General features: G+C 33.6%; 2 protein-coding genes across 3 annotated transcripts in view; one reads left to right on the top strand and one right to left on the bottom strand.

Moving 5' to 3' along the window:
• KLRF1 (killer cell lectin like receptor F1) overlaps window positions 1–5,180 on the top strand; it is a 12,725-nt gene extending 7,545 nt beyond the window's left edge. Inside the window, exons 4-6 of the mRNA XM_059186156.1 lie at window positions 3,120–3,259; window positions 4,228–4,340; window positions 4,835–5,180. Coding sequence (XP_059042139.1) covers window positions 3,120–3,259; window positions 4,228–4,340; window positions 4,835–4,955 — 374 coding nt within the window. The 3' untranslated portion in view covers window positions 4,956–5,180. The remainder of the gene's footprint in view (window positions 1–3,119; window positions 3,260–4,227; window positions 4,341–4,834) is intronic.
• On the bottom strand, window positions 1,355–26,122 carry LOC131839068 (C-type lectin domain family 2 member B-like). Of its 2 annotated transcripts, none has more exons than XM_059186157.1 (5): window positions 25,887–26,122; window positions 18,701–18,787; window positions 12,073–12,236; window positions 8,484–8,587; window positions 1,355–1,779 (listed from the first exon to the last, which is right to left on the bottom strand). In XM_059186157.1, the coding sequence occupies exons 1-5, from the start codon at window positions 25,954–25,956 to the stop codon at window positions 1,581–1,583; spliced, it is 624 nt and encodes a 207-aa protein (XP_059042140.1). In that variant the 5' UTR covers window positions 25,957–26,122; the 3' UTR covers window positions 1,355–1,580. The 2 variants fall into 2 exon arrangements, with proteins under 2 accessions (XP_059042140.1, XP_059042141.1); XM_059186158.1 differs by lacking the exon at window positions 1,355–1,779 and adding an exon at window positions 5,175–7,392 and having other exon boundaries at window positions 25,887–26,114.

The following is a 26,122-nucleotide window of genomic DNA, read 5'->3' as shown; positions in this document are numbered from 1 at the left end:
TAAGTTTAAAAAATCTTATTTAACAGCTATGCAGATTTAAATTAATAAAGATTTGATATCAATCTATTTTTCATTCAAAATTTCATATATCTCTATCTACATATGCATATGTATATATATATAATTTATTACTTTTTTTGTAGTGGGACGGTAGTATCAGTGAAAAAATAACAAAGAGGCTTTTCCTTGCAGGAGTTTAAAATCAAATTGAAACCCATAAACATGGCAAGTTAATTGTGATTATAAGGCAGTATGTAAATAACTATATTTTGTCTCTTATTTATTCTGTTTTGGAATACAAAAGGAATAAAAGTAATTATATGTAATAAATGATTCATTATGATTTTGTGCTTAGAACTTCCAATTATACAAAATTTTGGAAAAACCATGCCTTCTACTTCCAATTTTGCTTTAGTTTAACTTTAAAGTGTTTAACTTTTGGGGCCTTCAATATCTTCAATATCTTCAATATCTTCAATTTACAGTAATGTGCAAAGTGTGTAGATTAATTTGTTTTATGATTATTTACCAAAGGATTTTCCCTAGGGGTGCCTGGGTGGCTCAGTCAGTTAGGCGTTGGACTCTTGCTTTCTGGTCAGGTCACGATCTTGGGATCCTGGGATCGAGCCCCAAGTAGGGCTTGACACTCAGTGGGGGAGTCTGCTGGAGTTTCTCTCTCCCTTTCTCTTTGCTCCTCCCTCCATTCTAAATAAATAAATAAATAAAATCTTTTAAAAAAAGGATTTTCTCTAATCCACTAGTTTATGTTGTTCTCTTGATCACGTATGAAAATGTCATATTTATTATTGTTTACTTATTGATACTGTTTTGTTTTGGATTATCTATCTATTTTACTTGTACAAGTCCCAAACTAATTGAAATACTATAATTTTAACACGTATTTTTGACCATGACTATTTAATTTATCATTATGTTGGGTATTATAATGGAACATTTTCAGAGATAAGGAAACTTTGATAGGTAAATGTGGAATCATATAGATAACATTAAGCTTTCCTTAAAATTAGTCTAACTACTGTATATCGAGCTGTAAGGTATTAATTTCCATTAGGTTTTTCTCCTTTTTTAAATGAGGAAATATCCACAAACATGAAGTTAGCTATTTAAAATAAAATAATTCAGGGTGCCTGGGTGGCTCAGTTGGCTAAAGCCTCTGCCTTTGGCTCAGGTCATGATCCCAGGGTCCTGGGATTAAACCCCGCACTGGGCTCTCTGTTCAGCAGGGAACCTGCTTCCCCCTCTCTCTCTGCCTGCCTCTGCCGGTCCAGCAGGAGAAAGACACCTGAAAGTAGGGCTGGGAGATTTAAGGAAAAGAGAGAGAGAGACAGCGGGCTCAGGAGGACTACTCCATCTCAGGCGAGTAGCAACTTTATTTCTTCATGTAACCACTTTTATACAGCTTCAGCACAATGCTGGTATCAATACTCAATCATATCGGTCAGTGAAAAATGAGTCAGGCAGGATGTTAATAGGCTATTAGCCTCCAGACTTTTGTGATAATCTTAAGGTTCCAAGAATGTGTTTTTTCTCAAGATAAGTCATAAGTGAATCACATAAAACTACACAGATGTTATTTTCACCCTGAATAGCCTTTCAGAGTCAAGCCATGTGAGCATCCCCGCTGGACTTGCTCCAAGTTCCCTTGGCACACAAGGGCGTCCCCAGGTGTGTTCAAGTTCACTTCTTATCCAGGCTTCCAGAGCCATAACAACGCAGTTCCCAACATGCCTCTGCCTACTTGTGATCTCTGTAAGAGATCTTTATAAAAATAAAATAAAACAATTCAATAGCAGTAGGACATTTGAATGTGCCAACAACTATATCTATCTAGTTCCAAAACATTTTCATCACCCAAAAAGAAATTCTATTCTCAGTAAGCAATTGCCCATTTCCTCTCACCCGGCCTTTAACAACCACTAATCTGCTTTCTGTCTCTGTGGATTTACCTATTTTAGACTTTCATATAATGGAATCACAGAATATTTCACTTTTTGTGTTTTGCTTCTTTCACTTAGCATAATGTTTTCAAGATTCACCCATGTTGTATCCTATATCATCATTTTATTCCCTTTTATGACTGGAGAATATTCCTCTGAATATATATCACAATTTGCTTAAGATGGCAATACTGATCAAAGAGATCTGCATATTCAAAGAAATTCTTATCAAAATTCCAATGGCCTTTTTTCATGAAAATGGACAAGGTGATCCTAAAATTCATGTGAAATTGAAAGAAATCCTGGATAGCAAAAACAATCTTGAAAAGGAAGAATTAGCTTGGAAGATTCATATTTTCCAGTGTTAAAACTTAATAGGATGGGGAGAATGAATAGTGACTGCAATTTACAGGATTTTATTTTGGGATGATGAAAATAGTTTGAAATGAGATAGTAGTTATGCTTACACATTGTAGCTGTACTAAAATCCATGGCATTTCAAATTTAAGGTAATTAAAATGGTGATTTTATTTCAGATGAATTTAACTTCAACAAAGATAGGAGAATTTAATGGCTGGAAGTTTGAATAGTTACACTGACCTGAACTCATATTTATTCATTCAATTCACTTTCTCTCATTATTATGCCAAAGTCTCAGATATTCTCAATTGAAGACCTAGGTTTAATTTAATTTAAGAAAATCAAAGAACTTGAACTTATATAGAGGCCAAAAAACTATTATGCTCAACATTATTTAATATCAAAAGGGAGTTATTAAGTAAGATTTATGCATACAAAAAGAGAGAAATCTTAAAGCTTTCTATAATTAAATTCTAAGTGAATGGTATAAATAATATTTAATCTCACATATAGCATTAATGCAATTTACAACTTAAATGGCTGATGTTATTTTAGTAATTACATTAGATCCGGGAATGAAAAAGAAATCCCCTTTTGTCTAAGTTTTTCTTCATCTTACTAAATTAATTTTTTAATTCCCAAGAATTATCATTTGCAATTTGGACATCTTGTAAATCTGAACACTTTGTTGTGAGTGATTTTATCATACAGCTCCACTCTTATTTATACAACACAGAAGTATTCAATTTTCAGAGATACATATATAACTTTATTTTCTTTATTTCCTCCATTTCCCTGTAGGGTTGTGCCCATCGGAATGGCTCAAATATCAAAAAAAGTGTTATTGGTTCTCTAATGAAATGAAAAGTTGGAGTGACAGTTATGGGTATTGTTTGGGAAGGAAATCTCATCTACCAATCATTCAGGACCAACTTGAAATGGTAAGTGGTTTAGTGTCAGGGTTATGGCATTAGTCTCTGTACAGATAGAAATGGTTTTCCTCAAGACAATTATCAGATGATTTCACTCATATGTGGAATTTAAGAAACAAAACAGAGGATCATAGGGGAAAAGAGGGGAAAAAAAAAAAGATGAAATCAGAGAAGGAGACACACCATAAGAGACTCTTAACTATAGGAAACAAACTGAGGGTTGCTGGAGGGGAAGTGGAAGGGAAGATGTGGTAACTGGGTGATGGGTATTAAGGAGGCCACAAGATGTAATGAGCACTGGGTGTTATATGCAACTGATGAATCACTAAAGTCTACCTGTGAAACTAATAATACACTGTATGTTAATTACTTGAATTAAAAAAGAAAACATTATGCTAAATGAATGAAAAAAAAAAAAGAAAGAAAGGTTTTCCTCAAGGGGTACCTTAGTGGTTCAATCAGTTAAGCATCTGACTTGATTTCAGCTCAGGTCATGATCTCAGGGTCCTGACATCAAGGCCCCCTTTAGCTCCCCACTCAGCACAGAGGGTACATGGGATTCCTTCTTTCTTTTCCCCTCTGCCCATCCCTCACTCACACACTCTCTCTCTCAGTCCTTCTAAAATAAATCTTTTTTAAAAATGGCTTTTCTCAAATCTCTTCCCATTCCTTCCGTTAAAGTATCATTTATCTTGATTACTGAGTTTTTGCATCCTCCTAAATTTTGTGCTCAATGCCAGTGCCTCACTTGGCTCATGCTAATCCTGGGCGGAATATTTATATCCGATTTACAAGGGATATACATGTATGTGTATGTATGTATGTAATATATATTGTATGTAAATAAGTTATGAATTCACTAGTATAAGAATGTTCATGTAGGATGCTAACTGTCCAATAAAATTCTATATCTTACTTAGTATGTCTACGTTGTTAAAATATTCTGTTCATTGAGTTACTCTTTACTCACTTCTTAGGCTTTTATACAGAAAAACCTAAAACAAGCAAATTACGTGTGGATTGGGCTTAACTTTACATCCCTAAAGAGGACATGGACCTGGGTGGATGGTTCTCCATTAGATTCAAAGACGTGAGTCTTTCCAAAAACACTGTCTGACTTTCTGTCTATTGTAGAACTTATCTTCATAAAGTACCTCTAAGTTCACCAAAATCTAATCTGAAATAATTCTTGATACTAATGAATTTGAAAGGATGAAAATCAATTTAATGTTCACTGGAGTAATGATGGATATTTTGGGTTGTTTTCAAAACAAAAAGATTCGAAAACAGTAATTATTTTGCATTTATTGTTTAAATATAGAACAATGGAAAAAAGACTAGAACAGGGATATGGACGCAGATTTACTCTTAGGTCTGTCATTTCTAACAGATTCTTTGCAAACTCCGTGCCAATCACAAAATGAGTCTAAGTCACAGAGATATTGTAACTTCTAGTAAATCAAGGGATTTGAAAATGCCCTGAAATCTGAATGGCCTTTTAACTAAAGGAGGGTATTAGCTGCAAACACAAATGGATGTCTTCAGCAACAGTGATTAACAATATATTTATCCCTTCCTCTACAGATTTTCCATAAAAGGGCCAACTAAAGAAAATAGCTGTGCTGCCACCAAGGAAAGCAAAATTTATTCTGAAACCTGCAGCAGTGTTTTCAGATGGATTTGTCAATCAATCAATAATCAATGATCAAAATTTTTTGCCAATTAAGTTTTAATATTAATATTAAGGAGTAAGAATTTAAAAGCACAGTTAAAAAATAGAACTGTGATTAAACAACAAAATGTCTTCTCTATTTTCCCTCCATCATCTACATGGATCCCAACCTTAGAGTACACCATGTAAACAATTTAAAATATGCCCTTTCAATGTTTTATGTGGTAATATAATAAAGTATGAGTCCATGCATTCATACTCAGGATTTTTATTTGCTTTCATTTTACAACAAATGTGATCAAATTACATCTGCTTTTCTGTATTGTGCTTGTTTAATTTGTAACAATATCCTATGCAAATTACATACAATTCTGAGTTGCATTATAGTGTGGATTTATATATATATTTTTACTGGTTTGTTGATAAGCATTAACTTTGTTTTCAAGTTTTTTCTGCTGTAAACTATGCTGCAATAAACACTCTGAACATCTTTTTAAAAAGTAGTACCTTTTTTTCTTTGATATAAACCTTAAAACTGGATTTGTAACTCAAAAGCATTATATATTTTGTTTGCTTTAGATTTTATACAATTTTCATCTAAATTTAGAAACTCTCATAAAGGTATAACATTACAGGTACAGAGCAAAAGCACTTTCCTTCTTCCCGAACCTCTTGAGAATTACTTGCCAGATTGATACATTTTATTATGAAAATTTCAAGTATCATTGGATACTTTTGTGCATATTTTCTACAAAAATTCCTCCACTTAATCACAACTAAGTGATCAAAATTAATAAACTAGCATCAACACAGTGCTACCATCTAGTTCTCAGACTCTATTTAAGGTTTGCCAATTGTCTCTAAAGGATCCAGCTCAGAATCATCTTCTGCGTTTAGTTATTATGTCTCTTTAATCTCCTTCCCTTTGGAAGAGTTCTTTAGCCTTCCTTGTTATTCACAACTTGACACTTCGGAATACTACAACCCAGTTTTTCTGCAAAATGCTCTTTAATCTCAATCTGCCTGATTATTTCTCATTGTCATATTCAACTGCTCCTTGACAAAAACAGTGAGAAGTTCTTATTGCATCCCGTCAGGAGGCACACATATTTATTTGTTCCATTGTTGATGCCATTGACTTTGTTCACATGCTTAATGTGATATCTATCAGACTTCACATAAAGTTTCTCTTTCTCTTTGTAATTAATTAATATTTTGTGGACAATAACAAAGATGGCTTTAACATTCCCTTCAGCTTGGTTAAATTTTAGACAAGCTTTGTTCTTCCTATCTTATGAGGCCCTGACTCCTCATTTTTAGACCATTTAAGTTAGGAAATTTGTGATTGGAAATTCTGTGTCTGCTTCTTTGAGATGTAAATCTTTCAAAGAGCTTTTTAAAGGCTTTACAATCCAGAAGTGCCTATCTTAAGGACCAGAGAGTCATTCTTTTGATATGTAACTAACCATCAAGAAAAGTGGCACCTCTATTTCTTAGCTTCTGTGGGAAGGTAGGAGGCTAACTTCAGTGGGCACCTAGATCCAAGTTGTAAAGCAAACATTACAGGTACAGAGCCAAAGCTCTCTGTCAGGCTCCTTGCTTGGTTGGGAGCCTGCTGCTCCTCCCTCTCTCCTGCTGTGCTCTCTCTCAATAAATAAATGAAATCTCTCAAATAAAAGAAATCTTTAAAAAAGAGAAAGAACCAACTGTTAGAAGCATTTTCTTTAAAATGTGAAACTAATTAAAAAAAACAAGAGTTATAAAACTCTCTCCTATCAGATATGAAGACCCGCAAAAGCTGGCCGACACATATGGTGTATGATCGCCGCCCCCGACCCTAGCTCTGCAAAACACTGCTGTCCTCTGTTTCAGCAGATTGTAGTTCTCTAGAATAATGTAAACAATTACATTTCCATATAAAAAAGTAACTAAAAAAAAAAGTAACTATTTTAAAAAATAATAAAATTACATAGTTGGAATAGCATAAATTTCAGATACATTTAATGGGGACACATATAATAAATAACATGACTTATTAGAAAAACTGTAAATCATACAAGATGATAAACACAATACAACATATATATTATAAATGAATAAAAAATAATATTTTAAATATAGCACTCTCCAATTGGATCTATAGATCCTATAAAATTAATTACAGGCATTTTCTAAAATTGATATAGAAAAAGAAAAAAGATCCAGGCAACTTGAAAAGAAGAAAAATAAGTCAAAGTAAGTTATTTTGACAATTATCAAGATGAATTATCAGGTTCTAACATTAAAGTAGTGAAGTGTTGAAAATTAAATTATACAGAGGGAAAGAAAAAAAGGGTGACAAAAATCAGGTATCCATGTCAGTTAATGCATTTTCCGCCTACAAATCCATTTTCTTTCTGTGTAGCATCTAGCCGTTGCTGCACCATTATCATCTAAGTAAGCACATTTTTCACTTCCTCTCACAGGAAACCTATGATAAAGGGATTAAACACCAAGAATGAAAAAATCCTGTGATTTCTCGCTTGCCCAATAACCCCATTAAAAAAAAATAATAATCTTTCCAGTGTCCTGAAAAGTGTGCTGTGGTACAGTGCTCTCTTGTTAAGGGGAAGATAACCTGTACCAAATTAGACCCTAAAAGTTTCTCTTCCAAGAATTTATACCCTAAAAGTTTCTGTTAAACTGACATTAAGAGAGTTATGTGTAATCAGCAGAATTACCAGTTTATATGAACCAATAGTTCTCAACACAAGGTGATTTTTGCTTTGTGTTCCCTACTCCACCCCCCAATACACACATACACAAGTGACACTTGGCAACATCTGGAGACATTCTGGATTTTCATAAGTGGAGGGGGAGACCTCTCTAATAGGCAGAAGCAAGAAGTTCTGCTAACATTCTAAAATGCACAAGACAGAACTCCCTCCCTATAGCAAAGAATTATTCAGCTTAAAATGTCAGTAGTGTTGCTGTTGAGAAATTCTAATATAAACTAAATGGCTAAATGGCTGGCGGTCACCATTTAGGGAGGTTATGTGGAGGTCATATGTGCAGTAAATTTTGCAAAATGGAAGATATGAAGATATAAATCAAGTTAAAATGAACAGGAAGTTTAACTTGAACTGTAAAAGGTGTCAGCAAACAGGTAGCATGAAGCTTGAAGAATAAATACAAATTGGAGAATATAGGTTAAAAGCAGGCATATGTTTCTTGGAATTTTTTTTTTTTTTTGGTCTATGTTTATGAATCACTGGTCTATATTTTCAAAATAACCAGCAAAGATTTTCCTTCTTATATTTTGATTTCCAACCTCCCTGGTTGATTCTTAGAACTAATGCATCTTAGAACTAATTGGTTTTCATCCTTTCAAATTCATTAGTATCAAGAATTATTTCAGATTAGATTTTGGTGAACTTAGAGGTAATACATGATACAATTTTCCCTATATCATTTTTCCAACACACACCCAAACCTTGGGCTCTAGAGAAAGGCAGCTAATGTAGTTTCTGGAGAAGGCTGTGTTATCTAAATTTAAATAATCCCTCAAAGAAAGAAACTCACCGTTTGTTAAATATGGTTCCTTTTACCCATCGTCCTGTTTGATTTTCTGTCATCTCCAGCCCAATCCAGTGATCAGAAGTGCATTTGTATCGCTTAAGAAATCCCTTTAGAGACAAAATAAATTTCGTATGTTTTTTAGTTTTTGCTACAACCTATTGCATCCCCCCCTGCTTTGCAGGTTTTGAAGGGCAAGGCAACAAATGGTCAACTCCCACTTCACCAGAAAATAGCTATGGGATTTTGAAAAAGTATTTCACCCTCTGACCCTTAGTTTTCTTACTTGTAAACAAAAATGTGAGGTAAGTTTTCTTTAAGATACTTTTTTTTCTTTTCTTTTCTTTTTTTTTGATTCCAAATTGATAAATACTCAATATGGAAATCTATAACTCCAGGATTTTAATATTGTAAATGCCTGGAAAACTAAACGTTGCAACTGACTTCCTACATAGCTTTTCTAATCATCAGATATTTATTATAATGTTTTTGCACTTCACAGTAAATATTAGTATATTGATTTTAATATTATATTTTACTTCATATTCTCTCCCAAAAGTATTGCATGGACACATGCACATACACACATACACACACACACACACCTTTCATATATCCAATTCTTTTAGAATTTAATTCTCAAATTTTATTTTTCAGCCAAAAATTTCTATTTCTAAAGAGATCTTTCAGGAGAAAAATATAACTTTATCCTCATATTTCTCCTTTTCTCCTTATTCATTCAATGCTGAAATTTCTTGCTGCCTTGGAACCTTTTTAACCATACAGTTATATACAGAAAGTCATTGAGTCTATTATGCCACTTAATAGCTGGGAAACCACAAAATTAGTATTGTATCATTCCATGTTTCAATTTTATGATAAATATAAAGGATACAGTTTACAACACTATGGTCCATTCCTGTCTATAACAGTGACACTAACAATAACCTTTGGCATTTTAATATACCATTTTTTTGCATAATTTAATAAATTTATTTGAAAAAAATTAACTCATTGAGCTAAGCTTTGGGTTTGTAAAAGAACAGATTAGTCAAACACTGTGTCTGAATTCACAGAGTTTCATTTATAGTGAAGAAACTAATGTAAACATAGAGTTAGAAAATATCTTCCTGGATAAGGAGAAGAATGTCACTATAATAAATACAAAGTGAAATTTTAGTTAACAAGAAGTATCTGAATTTTTATAAGGCAATTGCATAGCAGGTGTTCTTTAAGAGGTGTATCTGGAAGGGAAGAATAGGATATTCCATAATGAAAACAGAGGATAAGGAAGAAGAGGGCAATTCATATTCTAGCCTTAGGAAGGAGCTTGCTTGAAGGCAAAAAAAAAAAAAAAAGGTGAGAAAGGATAAATGTATTGACAATCACAGTATGTATGTTATTGAATAATTGGGAAAATTGGATGAGTTTCAGTAGTTGTGGTCTTAGTGACATGGAACAGGGATGGGCATTTCCTAAAGCCTCTCCTAGGAAACATGTTAATTATTATTTGCTCACTAAAAGAATACCCATGTGGTTTCTTGTTAAAGATGCAAGATAATTTTACATAGGTGGAAATAGGTATGAAAAATATTTCATGAAACAAGCTGTCTTTCATTTTAACTAAGGAAAAAATTTTGTAATTTAAGTAAACAAATACGATATTTTAATTAAACCATTTTAAATAAACAGTCCTTTATTTTTATCACTCCTTTACAGATAGCTTTACTTCATTTTGTTGCTTAAATTTTGCCCAGATTATATAGTAAATATAGGCATCTATTACCTCCAAAATATATCAAGAAATTGTAAGATCAAAGTCTCTTTTCTTGATCCAAAGAGTACAATCATTTTTATCTGATATGTTTAATAATGTCTCTTAAGTTCAAAACTAATTATTTTGGTATGCTCTGATCTTTGTGTTCTATGATATTCACTATTTTTGTCAGCTTTTGCTGACAAGAGTCTTATAAGTGAAGATTTTAAAAACATGTTACCTTAATTCTTTAACCTCTCAAAAATTTTACTAGCACTCAATATTTTTCCATCTTGCTGCTAATTTAGACATTTTCCCCCAAAAGAAACTGTAAAGGACAATTTAAGAATTTCTCAGAATGTTCATTGCAAAAGTCTTGCAAAAGTTAACAATGAAACCACTGACTACATACAGAAGATCTTCTATGAACTCAAGTTTGCATCTTACTTGTTGATTTGCTGTGTCTTACTCTTAACATACCTAGTTTTTTAAAATTTATTTGGATTTCTATACATCTTGCTACAACCAAAATAGTTCTTTTCTTGCACTGGTCTATAAATTGCCCCCATCCTGTTCACATCCACTTAAATTTGAACCAACCTTCATGCAGATTGCCTAAATATATTTTATTGACCACAGAATTAAAAGAATTCTCTTTTAACCATTTTAAATGCTGTGTTGTGCTGCCTAACATTTTAATACTTCTTAACTGCAAATTATTCAAGTTATCTTACCTCTTATATTGACCCTTTACCTAATTTTTAAAATTTGAGTATAGTTGGTGTACAATATTACATTAGTTTCGGGTGTACAACATAGTGTTTCAACAAATTTATGCATTACGGCATACTCATCACAAGTGTAGACACTATCTATCACCATACAAGGCTATTACAATAGCCTTGTTCCCTAGGCTGTGCCTTTTTCCCCCCGTGACTTATTCATTCTATAACTGGAAATCTGTACCTCTCATTCCCTTTCACCCATTTTGCCCATCCCACCATCCCCTTCCCTCTGGCAACCATGTTTGTTTTCTGTATTTCCAGGTCTGATTCTGCTTTTTGTTTGTTTATTCATTTTTTTTGAGACCATACATGAGTAAACCATATCTTGACCCTTAACTTTTAAAGAGACTAGACAGAAGTAAAAACATATGCTTATCACATAAATAATTGAGGGAAAGAACAAATTTCACAAGTGCAGAAGTATGTAGTTGCACAATCCTCTGTTAAAGTTCTAGGAGATTTCCTTTATTCATAGGATTTTTGCCATGTAAATCAATACTTATTTTAAAATGGGCCATTAAGCTTTTAATTTGTACCTGCCTTTATGGTATAGCAAATGCAATAATTTCAAATAAGACATAGTATGTGTTCAGTGGAAGCTCATGATTCAGTCTAAGAAGACTTTCAGTTACATACCTATTCTTTACTGGTAGTGAGTGCTCTGATGGAAGCTGTGATGGGACCTCAGAGAGAGCAAAGCAAGACTGAGAAGTCAGAGGAAGTTTCCTCAAAGGGGGTAGATTGGAGAATCCCATCCTTCCTAAAACAGTTGTTTTCCTGCAGTACTGACTTTTAAAAGGATTCCAAATAATATCAAGTTCTTTGCTTTATACTTAAAATACAAAAATATCTGTCAAGTCTACTCCTTGATATAAGCCTTACACTATTCAAACCAAACATTACCAAGTTTTGCAACTGTATCTCACATGGCAAGCTCTAAAAATCTTTGGCATAGACAGGCATGTGTGAAAAAAATTTTTTAAATCATAATATCATTTGAATATTTCCAACACCTCTACTGAAGAAATTGCATAAGAATTGTGTATCAAATTACCATTTCCTCATCAGTGTCAATCATAGTTAGGTCAGCATGTTGAGTGACACAGTTGTGTCTACTTGAATTCCAATCTTGTTCTTCTTTAGAGAAATAATAACATTTTTTTTGGAAACCAATCCAATCATCTGGGCAAGAATCCTGAGTATTCTTACATACTAAACCTGGAAATGAGACAAACACATTTATTAAAGGCCAGTAGAAATAATATGCCACTGTATTTTGAGATCAATGGCGAAAGACAAGATTGTGATGTAAGATTTTGATTATGACCAGAATTGCATATCTGTCATGCAACAAATTGAAAGACAAATTTCATGTTGTGTTAAAAGAAAGCAGTTCAGGATTTGATAGGACACTGATATTCCATTGAACCCAAACCCCAGTGGTCCATCATCCGTCATAGGCCTACCAGTATGATTTTTATTTGAGTCAAGTCACCTATACCACTTTTGCGTAAGTGAAATATAACAAAATCCTAGCATTATCTGGGGGTAAAAAAGTACTAATTTATGTTAGGCTGTTATAATCTAGAATGCATGTTTTAGTTTCTAAGGAAACAATGAAAAGAATTAAACAGAATATATAATTAACAATATGTGTGTTTGATTGCTTATTGTCAGCTAGGTACCACCATCATTGTATGACTCTGAGTTAGCCACTGAAAAGAAGCCACATGAGATTTTGAAGGTAGAAATAAAGCAGAAAATTTTATTCTTAGAGACCTAGGGCATAGGGAATTCACAGGCCTTTAATGAGTTTGCTCTTGGTAGACTTGGCAGCTTGAGGTCTTTTTTAGACTTTAATCTTTAGGTTCTCCAAACTCATTAGTGCTTTAAGCCAAAATCATTAGTGACTATTTCTCCTCCAGCTACACAGCTTTCAGACCATCACTCCTCAGCTCCTTCCACAGTCATGTCATTCCTAATTACCATATTAAAGTCCTATGCTTGTAACATTTTCAGTGTCTGTTTTCCTGAAGGCACCCAGAATGAATCAGTTCTGAGTACCAAAAGTGGGTCTAAAGGAGCAAAACCTTAAGGATGAGCTATGGTATTGATTGTCCACATGATTCACTTTAAAGGCATTGATTCAAACACCAGTCATAAACGGGATGCTGGTGATATATGGTATATGACCATAAAACAAATTATCACCTATAGTAAATCTGATGCCAAGTACCTATAGAAGGTAAAGCTCTTAACACCCTTTTCTTTTTCTTTTTTTTCTTTCTGAAAAAAGATTTTATTTATTTATTTGACAGAGCAAGAGAGGGAACACAGCAAGGAGAGTGGGAGAGGGATAAGCAGGCTTCCCACTGAACAGGCAGCCAGAGTCAGGGGCTCAAACCCAGAACCCTGGGATCATGACCTGAACAGACGCTTAATGACTGAGCCACCCAGGAGCCCCACCTTTTTCTTTTCTTCTTCTTTCTTTCTTACTTTCTTTTTTTTTTTTTTAATTTAATTCCAGTTAGTTATCATACATTGTTATACTAGTTTCAGGTGTAAATATTGTGATTCACCACTTCCATACACCCCTCTGTGCTTATCACAAGTACCCTCCTTCATTCTCATCACCTATTTAACCCATCTCCCACCTCCCTCCCCTCTGATCAGTTTGTTAGTGAGGAGCCTGGGTGGCTCACTCTGTTAAGCATCTGCCTTCGGCTCAGGTCATGATCCCAGGGTCCTGGGATTGAGCTGCACATTGGGCTCCCTGCTCATGGGGAAGCCTGCTTCTCCCTCTCCCATTGCTTGTATTCTCTCTCTTGCTGTTTCTCTGTCAAATAAATAAAATCTTTAAAAAAAAAAATCATCAGTTTGTTCTCTATAATTACGTTTGTTTCCTGATTTGTCTCACCATTTTTCCCCTTTGCTTGTTTTGTTTCTTAAATTCCACATGTGAGTGAAATCATATGGTATTTGTCTATCTCTGTCTGACTTATTTCACTTAGCATTATACTTTCTAGCTCCATCCACCTCATTACAAACAGTGAGATTTCATTCTTTGTCATGCCAAATTATATTTCACTGTAAATATACATCACATCTCTTTTACCCAGTCATCTACTGGTGGACTCGTGGGTGACTTCCATACCTTGGTTATTATAAATAACGCTGCTATAAACATAAGGGTGCATGTACCCCTTTGAATTAATGTTTTCATATTCCTTGGGTAAATACCCAGGAGTGTGACTGCTGAATCATAAGGTACTTTGATTTTTAAATTTTTAAGGAACCTCCATACTGTTTTCCAGGGTGGCTGCATTGTTTGCATTTCCAGCAAAAATGCATGAATATTCCTTTCTCTCCACATCCTCACCAATACCTGTTTTTTCTTGTGTTGTGGGTTTTAGCCATTCTGACAGGTGTGAGGGCATATCTCATTATAGTTTTTATTTACACTTCCCTTAATAGGTGATACTGAACCTATTTATGTGTGTGTTGGCTATATGTATGTCTTCTTTGGAGAAATGTCTGTTCATGTCTTCTGCCCATTTTTAAATTGGATTATTTGTCTTTTGGGTGTTTAGTTTTATAAGTTCTTTATGTATTTTGGATACTAACTCTTAATGGAATATGTCATTTGCAAAATATCTTGTCTCATTCCATAGTTTGCCTTTTAGTTTTGTTATTTACCTCACTGTGCAGATGCTTTTTATTTTGATGTAGTTTAACACCTTTTTCTTTTTTTTTTTTTAAGATTTTATTTATTCATTTGAGACAGAGAGATACAGAAAGTTCTTTATATATTTTGGAGACTAACTCTTAATGGAATATGTCATTTGCAAAATATCTTGTCTCATTCCATAGTTTGCCTTTTAGTTTTGTTATTTTCTTCACTGTGTAGATGCTTTTTATTTTGATGTAGTTTAACACCTTTTTCTTTTATTTTTTTTTAAAGATTTTAGTTATTTATTTGAGACAGTGAGATACAGAGAAAGAGAGAGAGAGAGCATAAACAGGGGGAGAGGCGGAGGGAGAAAGAGAAGCAGACTCCTTGCTGAGTGTGGAGCCCCGATGTGGGGCTCAATCTCACGACTCAAGATCATGACCTGAGCTGAAACCAAGAGTTGGCTGCTCAACTGACTGAGCCAGCCAAGTGCCCCTAAAAGTACCATGCTTAATGGAGAAATATTTAAAAACTTTCTCATGGATTTAAGAATGAGGTAGTGATGCAACCCTAACTATTTTTCTTCAACCCTGTACTGGAAGTTCAAACCAGTAAAAGAAGGCAATACACTGAAAGGTATAAAGATTTCAAAAGAATAAATAAAAACATTTATATTTGCTGATAATCTGAATGTTTACATAAACTTCCAGATGAAGACTGATAGTTATTTAAATTAATAACGTAAAACACACATTAACAAATTTAGAAGAAAGGAAATCTTTCTTTCAGATCACACAATGGAGTTAATCACATTAATCACAATGGAATTTCTGCTTTCAGATCACACTGCAATTAAATCAGAAGTCAATAACAGAAAGATGGCTGAAAGATTTCCCAAACCATGTCGATAAAACAGCACAGATCTAAATAGCACATGGAACAAAGAAGAAATCTCAAGAGAAATTTTAAAATGTTTTGAACTAAAGAAAAATAAGGACACAACTTATCAAAACTTGTGGGATGCAGCAATGCTTACAGGAAAATATAGGGTATTGAAAACATACTTTAGAAAAGAAAAAGATCTGGGGCACCCGGGTGGCTCAGTGGGTTAAGCCTCTGCCTTGGACTCAGGTCATGTTCTCAGGGTCCTGGGATTGAGCCCCGCATCGGGCTCTCTGACCAGCAGGGACCCTGCTTCCCCGCCCCACCCTCTGCCTCTCTGCCTACTTGTGATCTCTCTCTCCCTCTGTCAAATGATTAAATAAAATTAAAAAAATAAAGAGAAAAGGAAAAGATCTAAAATCAATCATCTAAGTTTTCATCTTAAAAAAACTAATAAAAGAAAACTAAACCCAAGTAAACAGAGGAGAAGAAATAATAAGAAATACAACAAAAATCAATGAAATAAAATTAGGAAATTAACAAAGAAAATTAAAAAAAAATTAAAAGTTTTTCTTTGAGGAAAAATAAAATCAGCTAACTTCTACCCAGGTTAACTATACCAAAAAAATTAAAAAGAGAGAGAGAGAAAGGACGCAGATTAATAATATCAGAAATAAAAGAGAAGACATCATTACAGATCAATGGAAATCAAAATATAATAAAGAAATACTATGAATAGGGGCACCTGGGTGGCTCAGTAGGTTAAGAAATACTATGAATAACTTAATGACCCAATATTTGCTAACCTAATGAAATGGACCAATTCCTTGAATAATACAATCTTGCAAAACTCAAATGAGAAGAAACAATATGCATAGGCCTATATCTATTAAAGAAATTGAATGAATAACTAGTAATATCTCAAAACTTCTGTTCACCAGACCCGGATGGATTCACTGATGAATTCTACCAAACATTTAAGGAAGAAATTATACCAGTCCTCTACAATCTTTTTCAGAGGATAGAAGTAGATGGAATACTTCCTAACTGAATCTATGAGGCAAGCATTACCCTAATGAGTCTATCTAATCTATACAAAGTTAAGAAAAGGAAACTTTTCTTACATATATCTCATGAACATAGACACAAAAATCCTCAACAAAATATTAACAAATTCAATCCAACAATATATAAAAAGAGGTATGTGCCTTGACAAAGTGGAATTTATCTCAGATCTGTAAAGCTGGTTCAGCATTTGAAAATCAATTAATGTCATATATCATATCAACAGGCTAAAAAAGGAAAGTGACATGATTCACGATCATATGAATGAAAGCATTTGACAAAAATCTAACACTTGCGACACAAACTCCCAATAATCTAGTAAGAGAAGGGGCACTTCCTCAACTTGATAAAGACTATTTACAGGGGTGCCTGGGTGGCTCAGTGGGTTAAAGCCTCTGCTTTGGGCTCAGGTCATGATCGCAGGGTCCTGGGATCAAACCCAACACCGGGTTCTCTGCTCAGCAGGGATCCTGCTTACCCCACCCCGCCTCTGCCTGCCTATGGACATTGGGGAGGGTATGTGCTTTGGTGAGTGGTGAGTGGTGTGAAGTGTGTAAACCTGGTGATTCACAGACCTGTACCCCTGGGGATAAAAATATATGTTTATAAAAAATAAAAAATTTTATTAAAAAAAAAAGAAAAAAATTTAAAAAATTCAAACTATCTAAAAATTAAGAACTTCCCTTCATTGAAAAACATTACAGAAAATAAATGTAAACTTCAGAAAGATTTTTAGTATACTTATATTTAAATAGCAGAAGATATTTAAAATAGAAATGCAAAACATTTTTATTGATTATATTAAAGAATACCTATGAATCTAACAAGAAACAAAGAGCTAACGCAAGTATTTGAATATACTCATCACAAAATACTGTGACTAAGTGAGCTAAGTTCAATACGACAAGGAGCTTAACAGTGTTGGTCATCAAGAAAACGTCAATTAAATTCCCCAAAAGGTAGTAGAACACACTCATCAGAATGGCAGAAATGGGTAAAACTGACAACAAAGTGTTGACCAGTATGTTAAACAATCAATATGTCATAAATTTTGGGCTGGGTTGTCCTCAATCTATGGAATTATTTACTAAAGTTGACATTTATATACTGCGTGGTTTAATAATTTTTCTTGTAAGTGTATCCCAAATGATACCCACTATTCACTAAAAGTCTAAAAGCATAAGGATGTTCAAAACAGCATAATTTGCAGTAGTAAAAATGTGGCACTATCCAAATGTCCATCATGAGTAGAATGATTAATATAGTAATATTTAGCATGAGATATTCTACAGCGAGGATCTGTAAACTACAGCCTGAGGCCCAAATCAGAGTAAAATGCAAAATGTTTTTATAATTTAAAATCATCAATAAAATAATAAGTAATAGAAACTCAAAACAATTAAAAAAGGAGTAACATTTTGTGACATATGAAAATATTCAAATTTTCATGTTTAACTACAGTGAAACACAGGAAGCACAATTGCTTACATATCATGTGTGGCTGCTTTTTCACTACAAATGCAGAATGGAGTACTTAAAACACAAATTGTATGGCTAACCAAGATAAATTTATTTAATATCTGGCTTTTTGCATAAAAATTTTTCCAACCCCTTTCAAAAATGGCTCAATGAAATTTTGCTACCTGTTATGACATGGAAGAATCACACAAACATGGTGTGGAACAAAAACAACAAGGTGCAAAGAATAAGTAAGATCTTATTTAAGATCATAAGTATGATCTTATTTATGGAAAAATTTTTAAATGGGCAAAACTAAACTGTTCAACAGAAATCAAAATAGAGATTGCCATTGGTATGGGAATGATGATGGAACATGACATTATCAAGGTGAATGATTTTGTCTTAATCATTTTTACATCTCCCAATGTAGGTCATGAAATTCATATATAGGTCATGTAATTCATAATAATCCATTCATTGACACCCATTAAATAGATCATGGGTAATGGGAAAAGAGTGAGAAAAATAAGAAAAGATCATTCAATAGAGGCCATAGAAAAGTAAAAAATAGTAAGTAAAGAATTAAAAAATGTAATTTACTCACCTATTCCAGTAATTACAATATTAATGACAGTGAAAGATATTGCAAGCAAAATACATATGAGAATCTTCTTATAGCTGTTCTTAAGACCTGAAAAAAATTAATTTTAGAAACAGGTAAAAGAAATATTAAATTTTCATTCATAACCATAACTAACAAACTCCTTTTAGCAATTTATTCCACTATTTCATCAGATAACACAAACCTACCATTTCTGTTTGTTATATGGAAAAAAAAAACTTGCTTTTTTTGGGAAATGTCTCAGTTTATCCTTACATTCAATCTAATGTTATCAATTGACCTTACTGTCAAAGTCCAAGGAATCAAATATGTATAATTCTTTAGGGTAGAATATCTTAAGATCTGGAGCCACTCCCAGGCCTTCAATATCCTTCTTCTATGGTACAATATCAGCATATCTTAACACTCCTTGAATCGTTCTAAGATCATCTATTTTTTAACTAATGAAAACTTTATTTTAAAGGATAGGTAGCATAACATATTTGAAAGTTCATAAATAATCAATCCGAAGATTTGGAATTGAAATTTTTGCTGCAAATGATCAAAGGAACTTGAACAAGACACTACTTTCTTTTTTTCCTGGCCTGGTATTTCGTCGTCTACAAAGTCAGCAGAACAGAAAAATTAGTGCCCATTTGGAGAAAAAATAGACATAAGTTTTTTTTAAAATAAAACAACTTTGTCATTTTATGTGATTATAAACATCCTTACTGTAAAATTTTATGATACTTTAAGATAGACAGTAAACTTATTGAGGGCATTTATCATTCCTATCTTTTTCCTGGTGAAGAGCTCTCCTTTTGTTGAACAAACATTTTTCCTTTGTGGATGTACAGAAGATATTAAATTTAAAAGACATCTAAATTTCTACTACTTCAACATTACCAGCATTATCACTTGGGTTTACATCCTTCCATCCATATATCTCTCTAATCCTTTTTTCACACATATAACCTTGCCTACAAATACACATGATTTTATATTAGTACATTCATTAAGTACCCACTATTTTCTATTCTAATGTTTTCAGTTAACAATTTGTTCTTCTCATATGTGGTTGACGGTTAAGAATGGCCCCCAGTGAATCATGGCACCCCCTGTGTCCACCACTCTTTTGACACATGATCCTGTTCCTCCTCCCATCAAGAGATATACTGTATTCCCAACACTTGAATATGAACTGCCTTATGCCTTGCTTTAGCCAGGAGACTGGGGCAGATGTGACACTGAAACTTTAGAGCCCAAGCCTTAAGAGACTTTGTAATTCCTACTTTCACTGTTTTTGAGCCCCACGTAACAGAAGAGACATAAGCCATTCCTACTGAATCTGTATTTATCCCTAAACCTTAGAACCATAAGCAATAGCCACTAAAATTTGGAGGTGGTTGTTCATTCAGAGAAACAGGTAAATTTACACATCATGTAGAAGAATAATTTGACATAAGAATTTGAATGATGGATTTAAAAAAAGTCCTCTTCTAATGGGTATTTAGGCTGTCCCACCCTTTTGAGTTAACCATAATTAGAATTATAGTTTAAATGTCTTGCATATTTGTCTAATTATCTTCTCAAGACAAAAATCTCAAAAATAAATAAATCGGCATATATCGAATAGATATTCTTCCAAAAGTATGGTAGCAATCTACACTATCATGCACAACATATGAAAACATTCGTACTTATAAAAATTCATAATAATTGTTTAAAAGTACCATAAAGAGGGAGAGGGAATGCAGCTAGAGAAAACTAGCATTGTTTTTGAGCCACCAGACGGTTATTTCAGTTATGTTATAAATATAATTAGAAGTCATGTCTAACCTGCGTATTTCTGCCAAATTTCTGAAAAGTCCTGTCATTAGTTGTACGTTTCTTCTAACCATCTGGGATTTCAAAGCTACATAATAAACATGAACTACAGTGCTTCACTTGTGAGCCAGCATCATGTTTATTTGTTCATTCTTTGACAAATATTTACTAATCACCTACTATGTGCTAGTTTCCATAAATATAATAATAAACAAAAGCTCTCCTGGTATTTATATTTGGTGAAGAAGACACAGTCACTTGAAAAAAAAATTAAAAATTACAGATTACAACAAGAGTTGGAAGGCGATAAGCTGGGTGATTGATAAAGACAAATAACCAGAAAAGATGGTGGGCAGGAGGTGGAATTCTGTGGAACTGACATTAAAACCAAACCTAAAATATGACCAGTGGCCATTTATGTGAAATAAACCAGAGAAAGAATTTTAAGCAAAGAGAAGAGAAAGTTCAAGTGCCTTAAATCAGGAAAGAATGGAAAAGAACATGGCGAAGTAGGAGTTTGATTTGGTCAAAAGTAGCAGGGAATACTGACTAGTTAGGAACAAAATGATGCTAAACATTAAACTTTGGGAAAGAACTTGACTTTCTTCAAAGTATAATGGGAAGCCACTGAATTGTTTTAGGTGGGTGTTTGGCACTGCCAAATTTATGCTTTTAAAAGTTCCTTGTGACTAGTGAGTAAAGAGGTCATTTAGGGAGCTATAACTCTAATTATATCTAATTATGGGGATCTCATAAACAAGGGTGGTAGGGCTGGAGATATAAAAATCAAGTGGAGCACTTGGAGGGCACTGGTATCCTTGATAGAGTGCCTTCAGTCACACAGAATAAGGGTACACTGTTGGAATAAGGAACTAAAATCAGCATTTCAGAGAAACTTGTGCTGTATGTATTGAAGCAAGCAAAGAGGTAGTTAAAATGAGAGGAGTGGTTATCACGAGGTTCTTTTTTAAACATTAAACACATAATGTTTCTTTTCTTCATTTGGAGGTGACTTAATATGGAAGGTATAGACTGCCAATACAGGCAAAAGAGGGAGAGAAAAATTAAGAAGAATTCTTGCACTGGCTATGGGGGATGTGGTCTGAAGTACAAAAGGAAGGGGTATTCCCATGTAAGAGAAATGACACTTCCTCCAACGCAGCAAAAGTCAAAAAGAGGAGAAACAAAACATACACCTGTCTTTTCAGCCTTTTGATTTTGTTTATGCCTTGGTTCCAAGCTTCAGTTCATGCTCTTTCTAGTGTTGATGTTGTTGTTTTAAAGATTTTATTTATTTATTTGACAGACAGAGATCTCAAGTAGGCAGAGAGGCAGGCAGAGAGAGAGGAAGGGAAGCAGGCTTCCTGCTGAGCAGAGAGCCGGATGCAGGGCCAGGACGCTGGGATCATGACCTGAGCCGAAGGCAGAGGCTTTAATCCACTGAGCCACCAAGGCGCCCCTCTAGTGTGGTTTTAATCACTTTTCAAGTGTCACCATATTAATTTCTCTAATTCCCTACTAGTTTTCTTCAAATATCAGGTATCAAGAAAACAAGCACATTCCTCCTTTTTCTATAGCATCAAGCATTTAAGTCAATGTGTCATTATGACATTCTATTTGTCTGTGAATTGGCAGTGTGAACAAAAGAACGTTATTGTTACAAATATTACAGGTCAAAATCTTGATAGAAATTTTATAGTGTATAACTATTTTCTTACCTCTTTTGACCCTGTTAATCTCTTCATCCACTAAATAACATTCTCTCTCTCTTTTATATTTTTTTAATTTAATTATTTTGAGAGAGAGGGAGCATGCAAGTGACAAAAGGGACAGGGAGAGAACCTCAGGTAGACTCATTGCTCAACACGGAGCCTGACTCAAGGTTCATCCCAGGACCTTGAGATCAGTACGGGAGGATGTCAGACACTTAAAGGGCTGAATCCCCAGGCCCCCTCCCCTATCTCTCTTTTTTTTTTTTTTTAAATTAGAGAATATATGTGTGCTATGTTTTCAGAAGTTCTGGCATATAATAGTAATTAAATAAAAGAAAGCTTATGCTATTGTTTTTTCTTGTATTATAGCTATCCCATCTTTCCATTTTTAAATTATTGTGTGTGTGGGGGAGGGAACATGAAGATCATTTACTGCAATATTAAGTGGAATTTTATTTATTTATTTATTTATTTTTTTTTTTTTTTATTTTTATTTTTTTTTTATTTTTTATTTTTTATAAACATATATTTTTTATATACATATATTTTTATCCCCAGGTCTGTGAATCACCAGGTTTACACACTTCACAGCACTCACCAAATCACATACCCTCCCCAATGTCCATAATCCCACCCCCTTCTCCCCAACCCCCTCCCCCCGGCAACCCTCAGTTTGTTTTGTGAGATTAAGAGTCACTTATGGTTTGTCTCCCTCCCAATCCCATCTTGTTTCATTAAGTGGAATTTTAAATGTAATATTTCTATTTATTATTTTAAGTAGGTAGTGAGCCTCTTTGTAATTCTTTCCTCCAGGATGATTGTTGAAAGAAAACCCAAAACTGCTTAGAATCAATGACCCTTCTTTAAAAAAAAAAAAAAAAAAAAAGAAGGATGATTCTAAGAATCGTGGAGGTGTTTTAAAAAGAGGAAATGCCTTCAAAATCAACAAGAAGAAAGACGCCTACCTCCTGACAATGTGAGAAATGCTCATTTGCATTACAGAAACAGAGAGTCCTTTCCATAGCAAAGTGGACAAGGTATTAGATCATTTAATTCCATAGTGCAGTTGAGAATGCTAGATCCTGTACGTATACAACACCAGACTCAAAAAGATTCATCTACCATTGATGGGGTGAAGGAAACAGTGGGGCTGTTATAACTGTAGCACAGAAACAGTGGGACTAGACCCAAAAGGCTAACTGATGTTGGGATGTATGTTTTCACAAATAATCAGAGAAAAGAGATGACTAAGACTCTCTCAATGTTTCGATGGCACAATAAAGCTAGGAAATGTCGTACAACCCTGAAGAACCCCCTCCCCCACAATATCACCAAACAGCAAAGATTAAGTGTCCTGTCAGCTCAGTGAGATGCAGACTTGGAGTGACATTTAGTGTGATACAGGACACTAATGAATTGGACATTTGCTGCATTTCTCATATGCAGGTACACATTTAAGCATGCGACATGTTCATTCTCTAATCTAAATCTAAACCTAAAATCTAAATCTAATCTAAACCTAAAATCTACTTTTCTACATTCAATATAAATAGCTTCCACTTTATAAGTTTCTTCTCTCTACCCCTATACTCAATGGTCAACACTTGTACACTGCAAAATTATCCAAAAACCAAAAAAGAACAGAACCTGTTGTTTTCCCACTGTGAATTTAGTAGTGAGAGATGAATTTCAAAGAAGTTGCTCAACCCTCATAATGTGTTCAACAAAGGAATGTAAAAACAGATAACATCCCTGGGTAGCTCAATAAAAGTCTATTTAATTAATAATGTAACTAAAATGGTTCTAAATTCATCCCTGTGATAATCTAGACAGCTAAGGATTCCAATTACTTTCCCCGTAGAAAAGCTGACTCAAGTAATTTCTCTCCGTTTCTGGCTCTGATCTCCGTGCTCGATTCCGCAGCACATATACTAAAATTGACAATCATCTCCAAGGAGAGATAAGAGAAAAAACCCAAGGTGACTAATGAATTTAAAACTAAATAAAATACACTTTTCCCTACCTGACAGCTATGGGGAAAAATCACAAATTACGAATATGAAAAAAGAATATAAAATAAAATATTAAAAAATAAATAAAATATTAAAAAATAAATTTTATCATGCACTAAATTAACTATTGCAATGGTGTTTATAAGTTCAAATTATATATCTATATATGCAACATATAATATTTACATATACATAATATTACCTAGTAAATTAAAGACTACATTTATGTAATATATATCATTTATTTATACATAAAATACATAAATTCATATTGTTGATCAATCTTTAGTGTATAAATTAACATTGATTTTATGAGTGGCTAGAAAACATTCTTAAAACTTTGGTTCTGATATTTTCATGTTATTATCTAATATTTGATCCCATTGTCCCAAAACCTTTTGATCTAACCTTAACAGAATTATTAAATTGTCAAAAAATGAGGAATAAGTATCTATGCATTCTAATATGAACTGTAGTAACAAAAACCTTTAACTGTTGCATGCGCTAATATATTGAAAAGAATTAAATGGCAAGTGTCTAGAATTCACCACAGTCCCGAAATCAATCATTGTATTTAATGCATTTTAACCTCTCTTCTTCACTATATTTTGTTTAAGAAGACCCTTGTTGAAATAACTTTGAAAGATTTTTCTCCTTGATTTAGAATTTGGATCTTACATATTCTGAACTTGCTAGTTGGTAGGTCTAAGGCTACTAAGCTGTTTTCTAGTTTTTTTTTTTTGTTAAGATTTTATTTATTTATTTGACAGACAGAGACCACAGGCAGAGAGGCAGGCAGAGAGAGAGGAAGGGAAGCAGGCTCCAGGCTGAGCAGAGAGCCTGATGCGGATCTCCATCCCAGAACCCTGCATGACTGGAGCTGAAGGCAGAGGATTTAACCCACTGAGCCGCCCAGGCGCCTCGTCTAGTTTCTAGTTTTAATTTTAAAGTGAATTTTCTTTTCTTATCCTTCTTGAGGTTGACAGAAACATCTTTAAGACATCAGAGTACTAATGATTCTTTAGATAAGACGAAGATAGGGAGATAATCTTTCTGCTATTAAGTACCCCCAAACTCTGGCTTATTTTGATTCCACTCACTGTCCATAAACAACCTTTTAAGACATTAGAAATATTGGCCAAATTTTTCATACTTTGTCTTCATTCTGGGCCTTGAATGAGTATGTGGAGCAAATTTAACATCATCTCCAGTATTTGTTTTATTAAATACTTAGTAAAAATGAAATTAAATCTTGAACAGTTTTAAGCTGTGATTAACTCCCCTCCACTATCAGTTAAGATAATCTCCATTCATAAGACAAAATAGCCAATTCCAAATCTGAATTTTATTGCCACAATTTTCATTTTATGGAGATGTTAATTTAAAAAATAAAAAAATTATTAAAAAAAAAAAAAGAAATATGGTAAGGACCGATATACATCAACATGAAAGGATTTCATGACATAATGTTAAATAAAAGAAAAGCAGGCTGGAAAAAAAAAAAAAAAAAAGGATTTTTCTGTTTGATGAAACAAACAAGCAAACAACAAAACCTGTCCCATACCTTGGAAGGCTTTTAACATAATGTCATAATTTCCAACAATAACTTTCATTCTTAACAAATGTAAATGTCCTTACCTTGTTTTTTTTCATCGGTTCCTTGATTCCTGTGATCAGTCTGGGTAAGTATCAGGGGGCTTTGTGTCATCTTTTCCAAAACTTCTCTTCAAATTTGCAAATTAAATGTAAAAATGTTATTAGTCTCTTTAGAAGCAGCTTCAAACTAGAGTTATTCTACCTTAGAAAAACAGAATAATTTTAAGCAGTCTTTCTCAAAATGAAAGTAACTGCATCTGATTGAGTGAAACTATTGC

This window comes from Mustela lutreola, chromosome 8 (assembly GCF_030435805.1).
Source record: "Mustela lutreola isolate mMusLut2 chromosome 8, mMusLut2.pri, whole genome shotgun sequence".
NCBI classification, from domain to species: domain Eukaryota; kingdom Metazoa; phylum Chordata; class Mammalia; order Carnivora; family Mustelidae; genus Mustela; species Mustela lutreola.
Note: the sequence above shows the minus strand (reverse complement) of the source record. Positions and strands in the feature narration are given on the sequence as shown.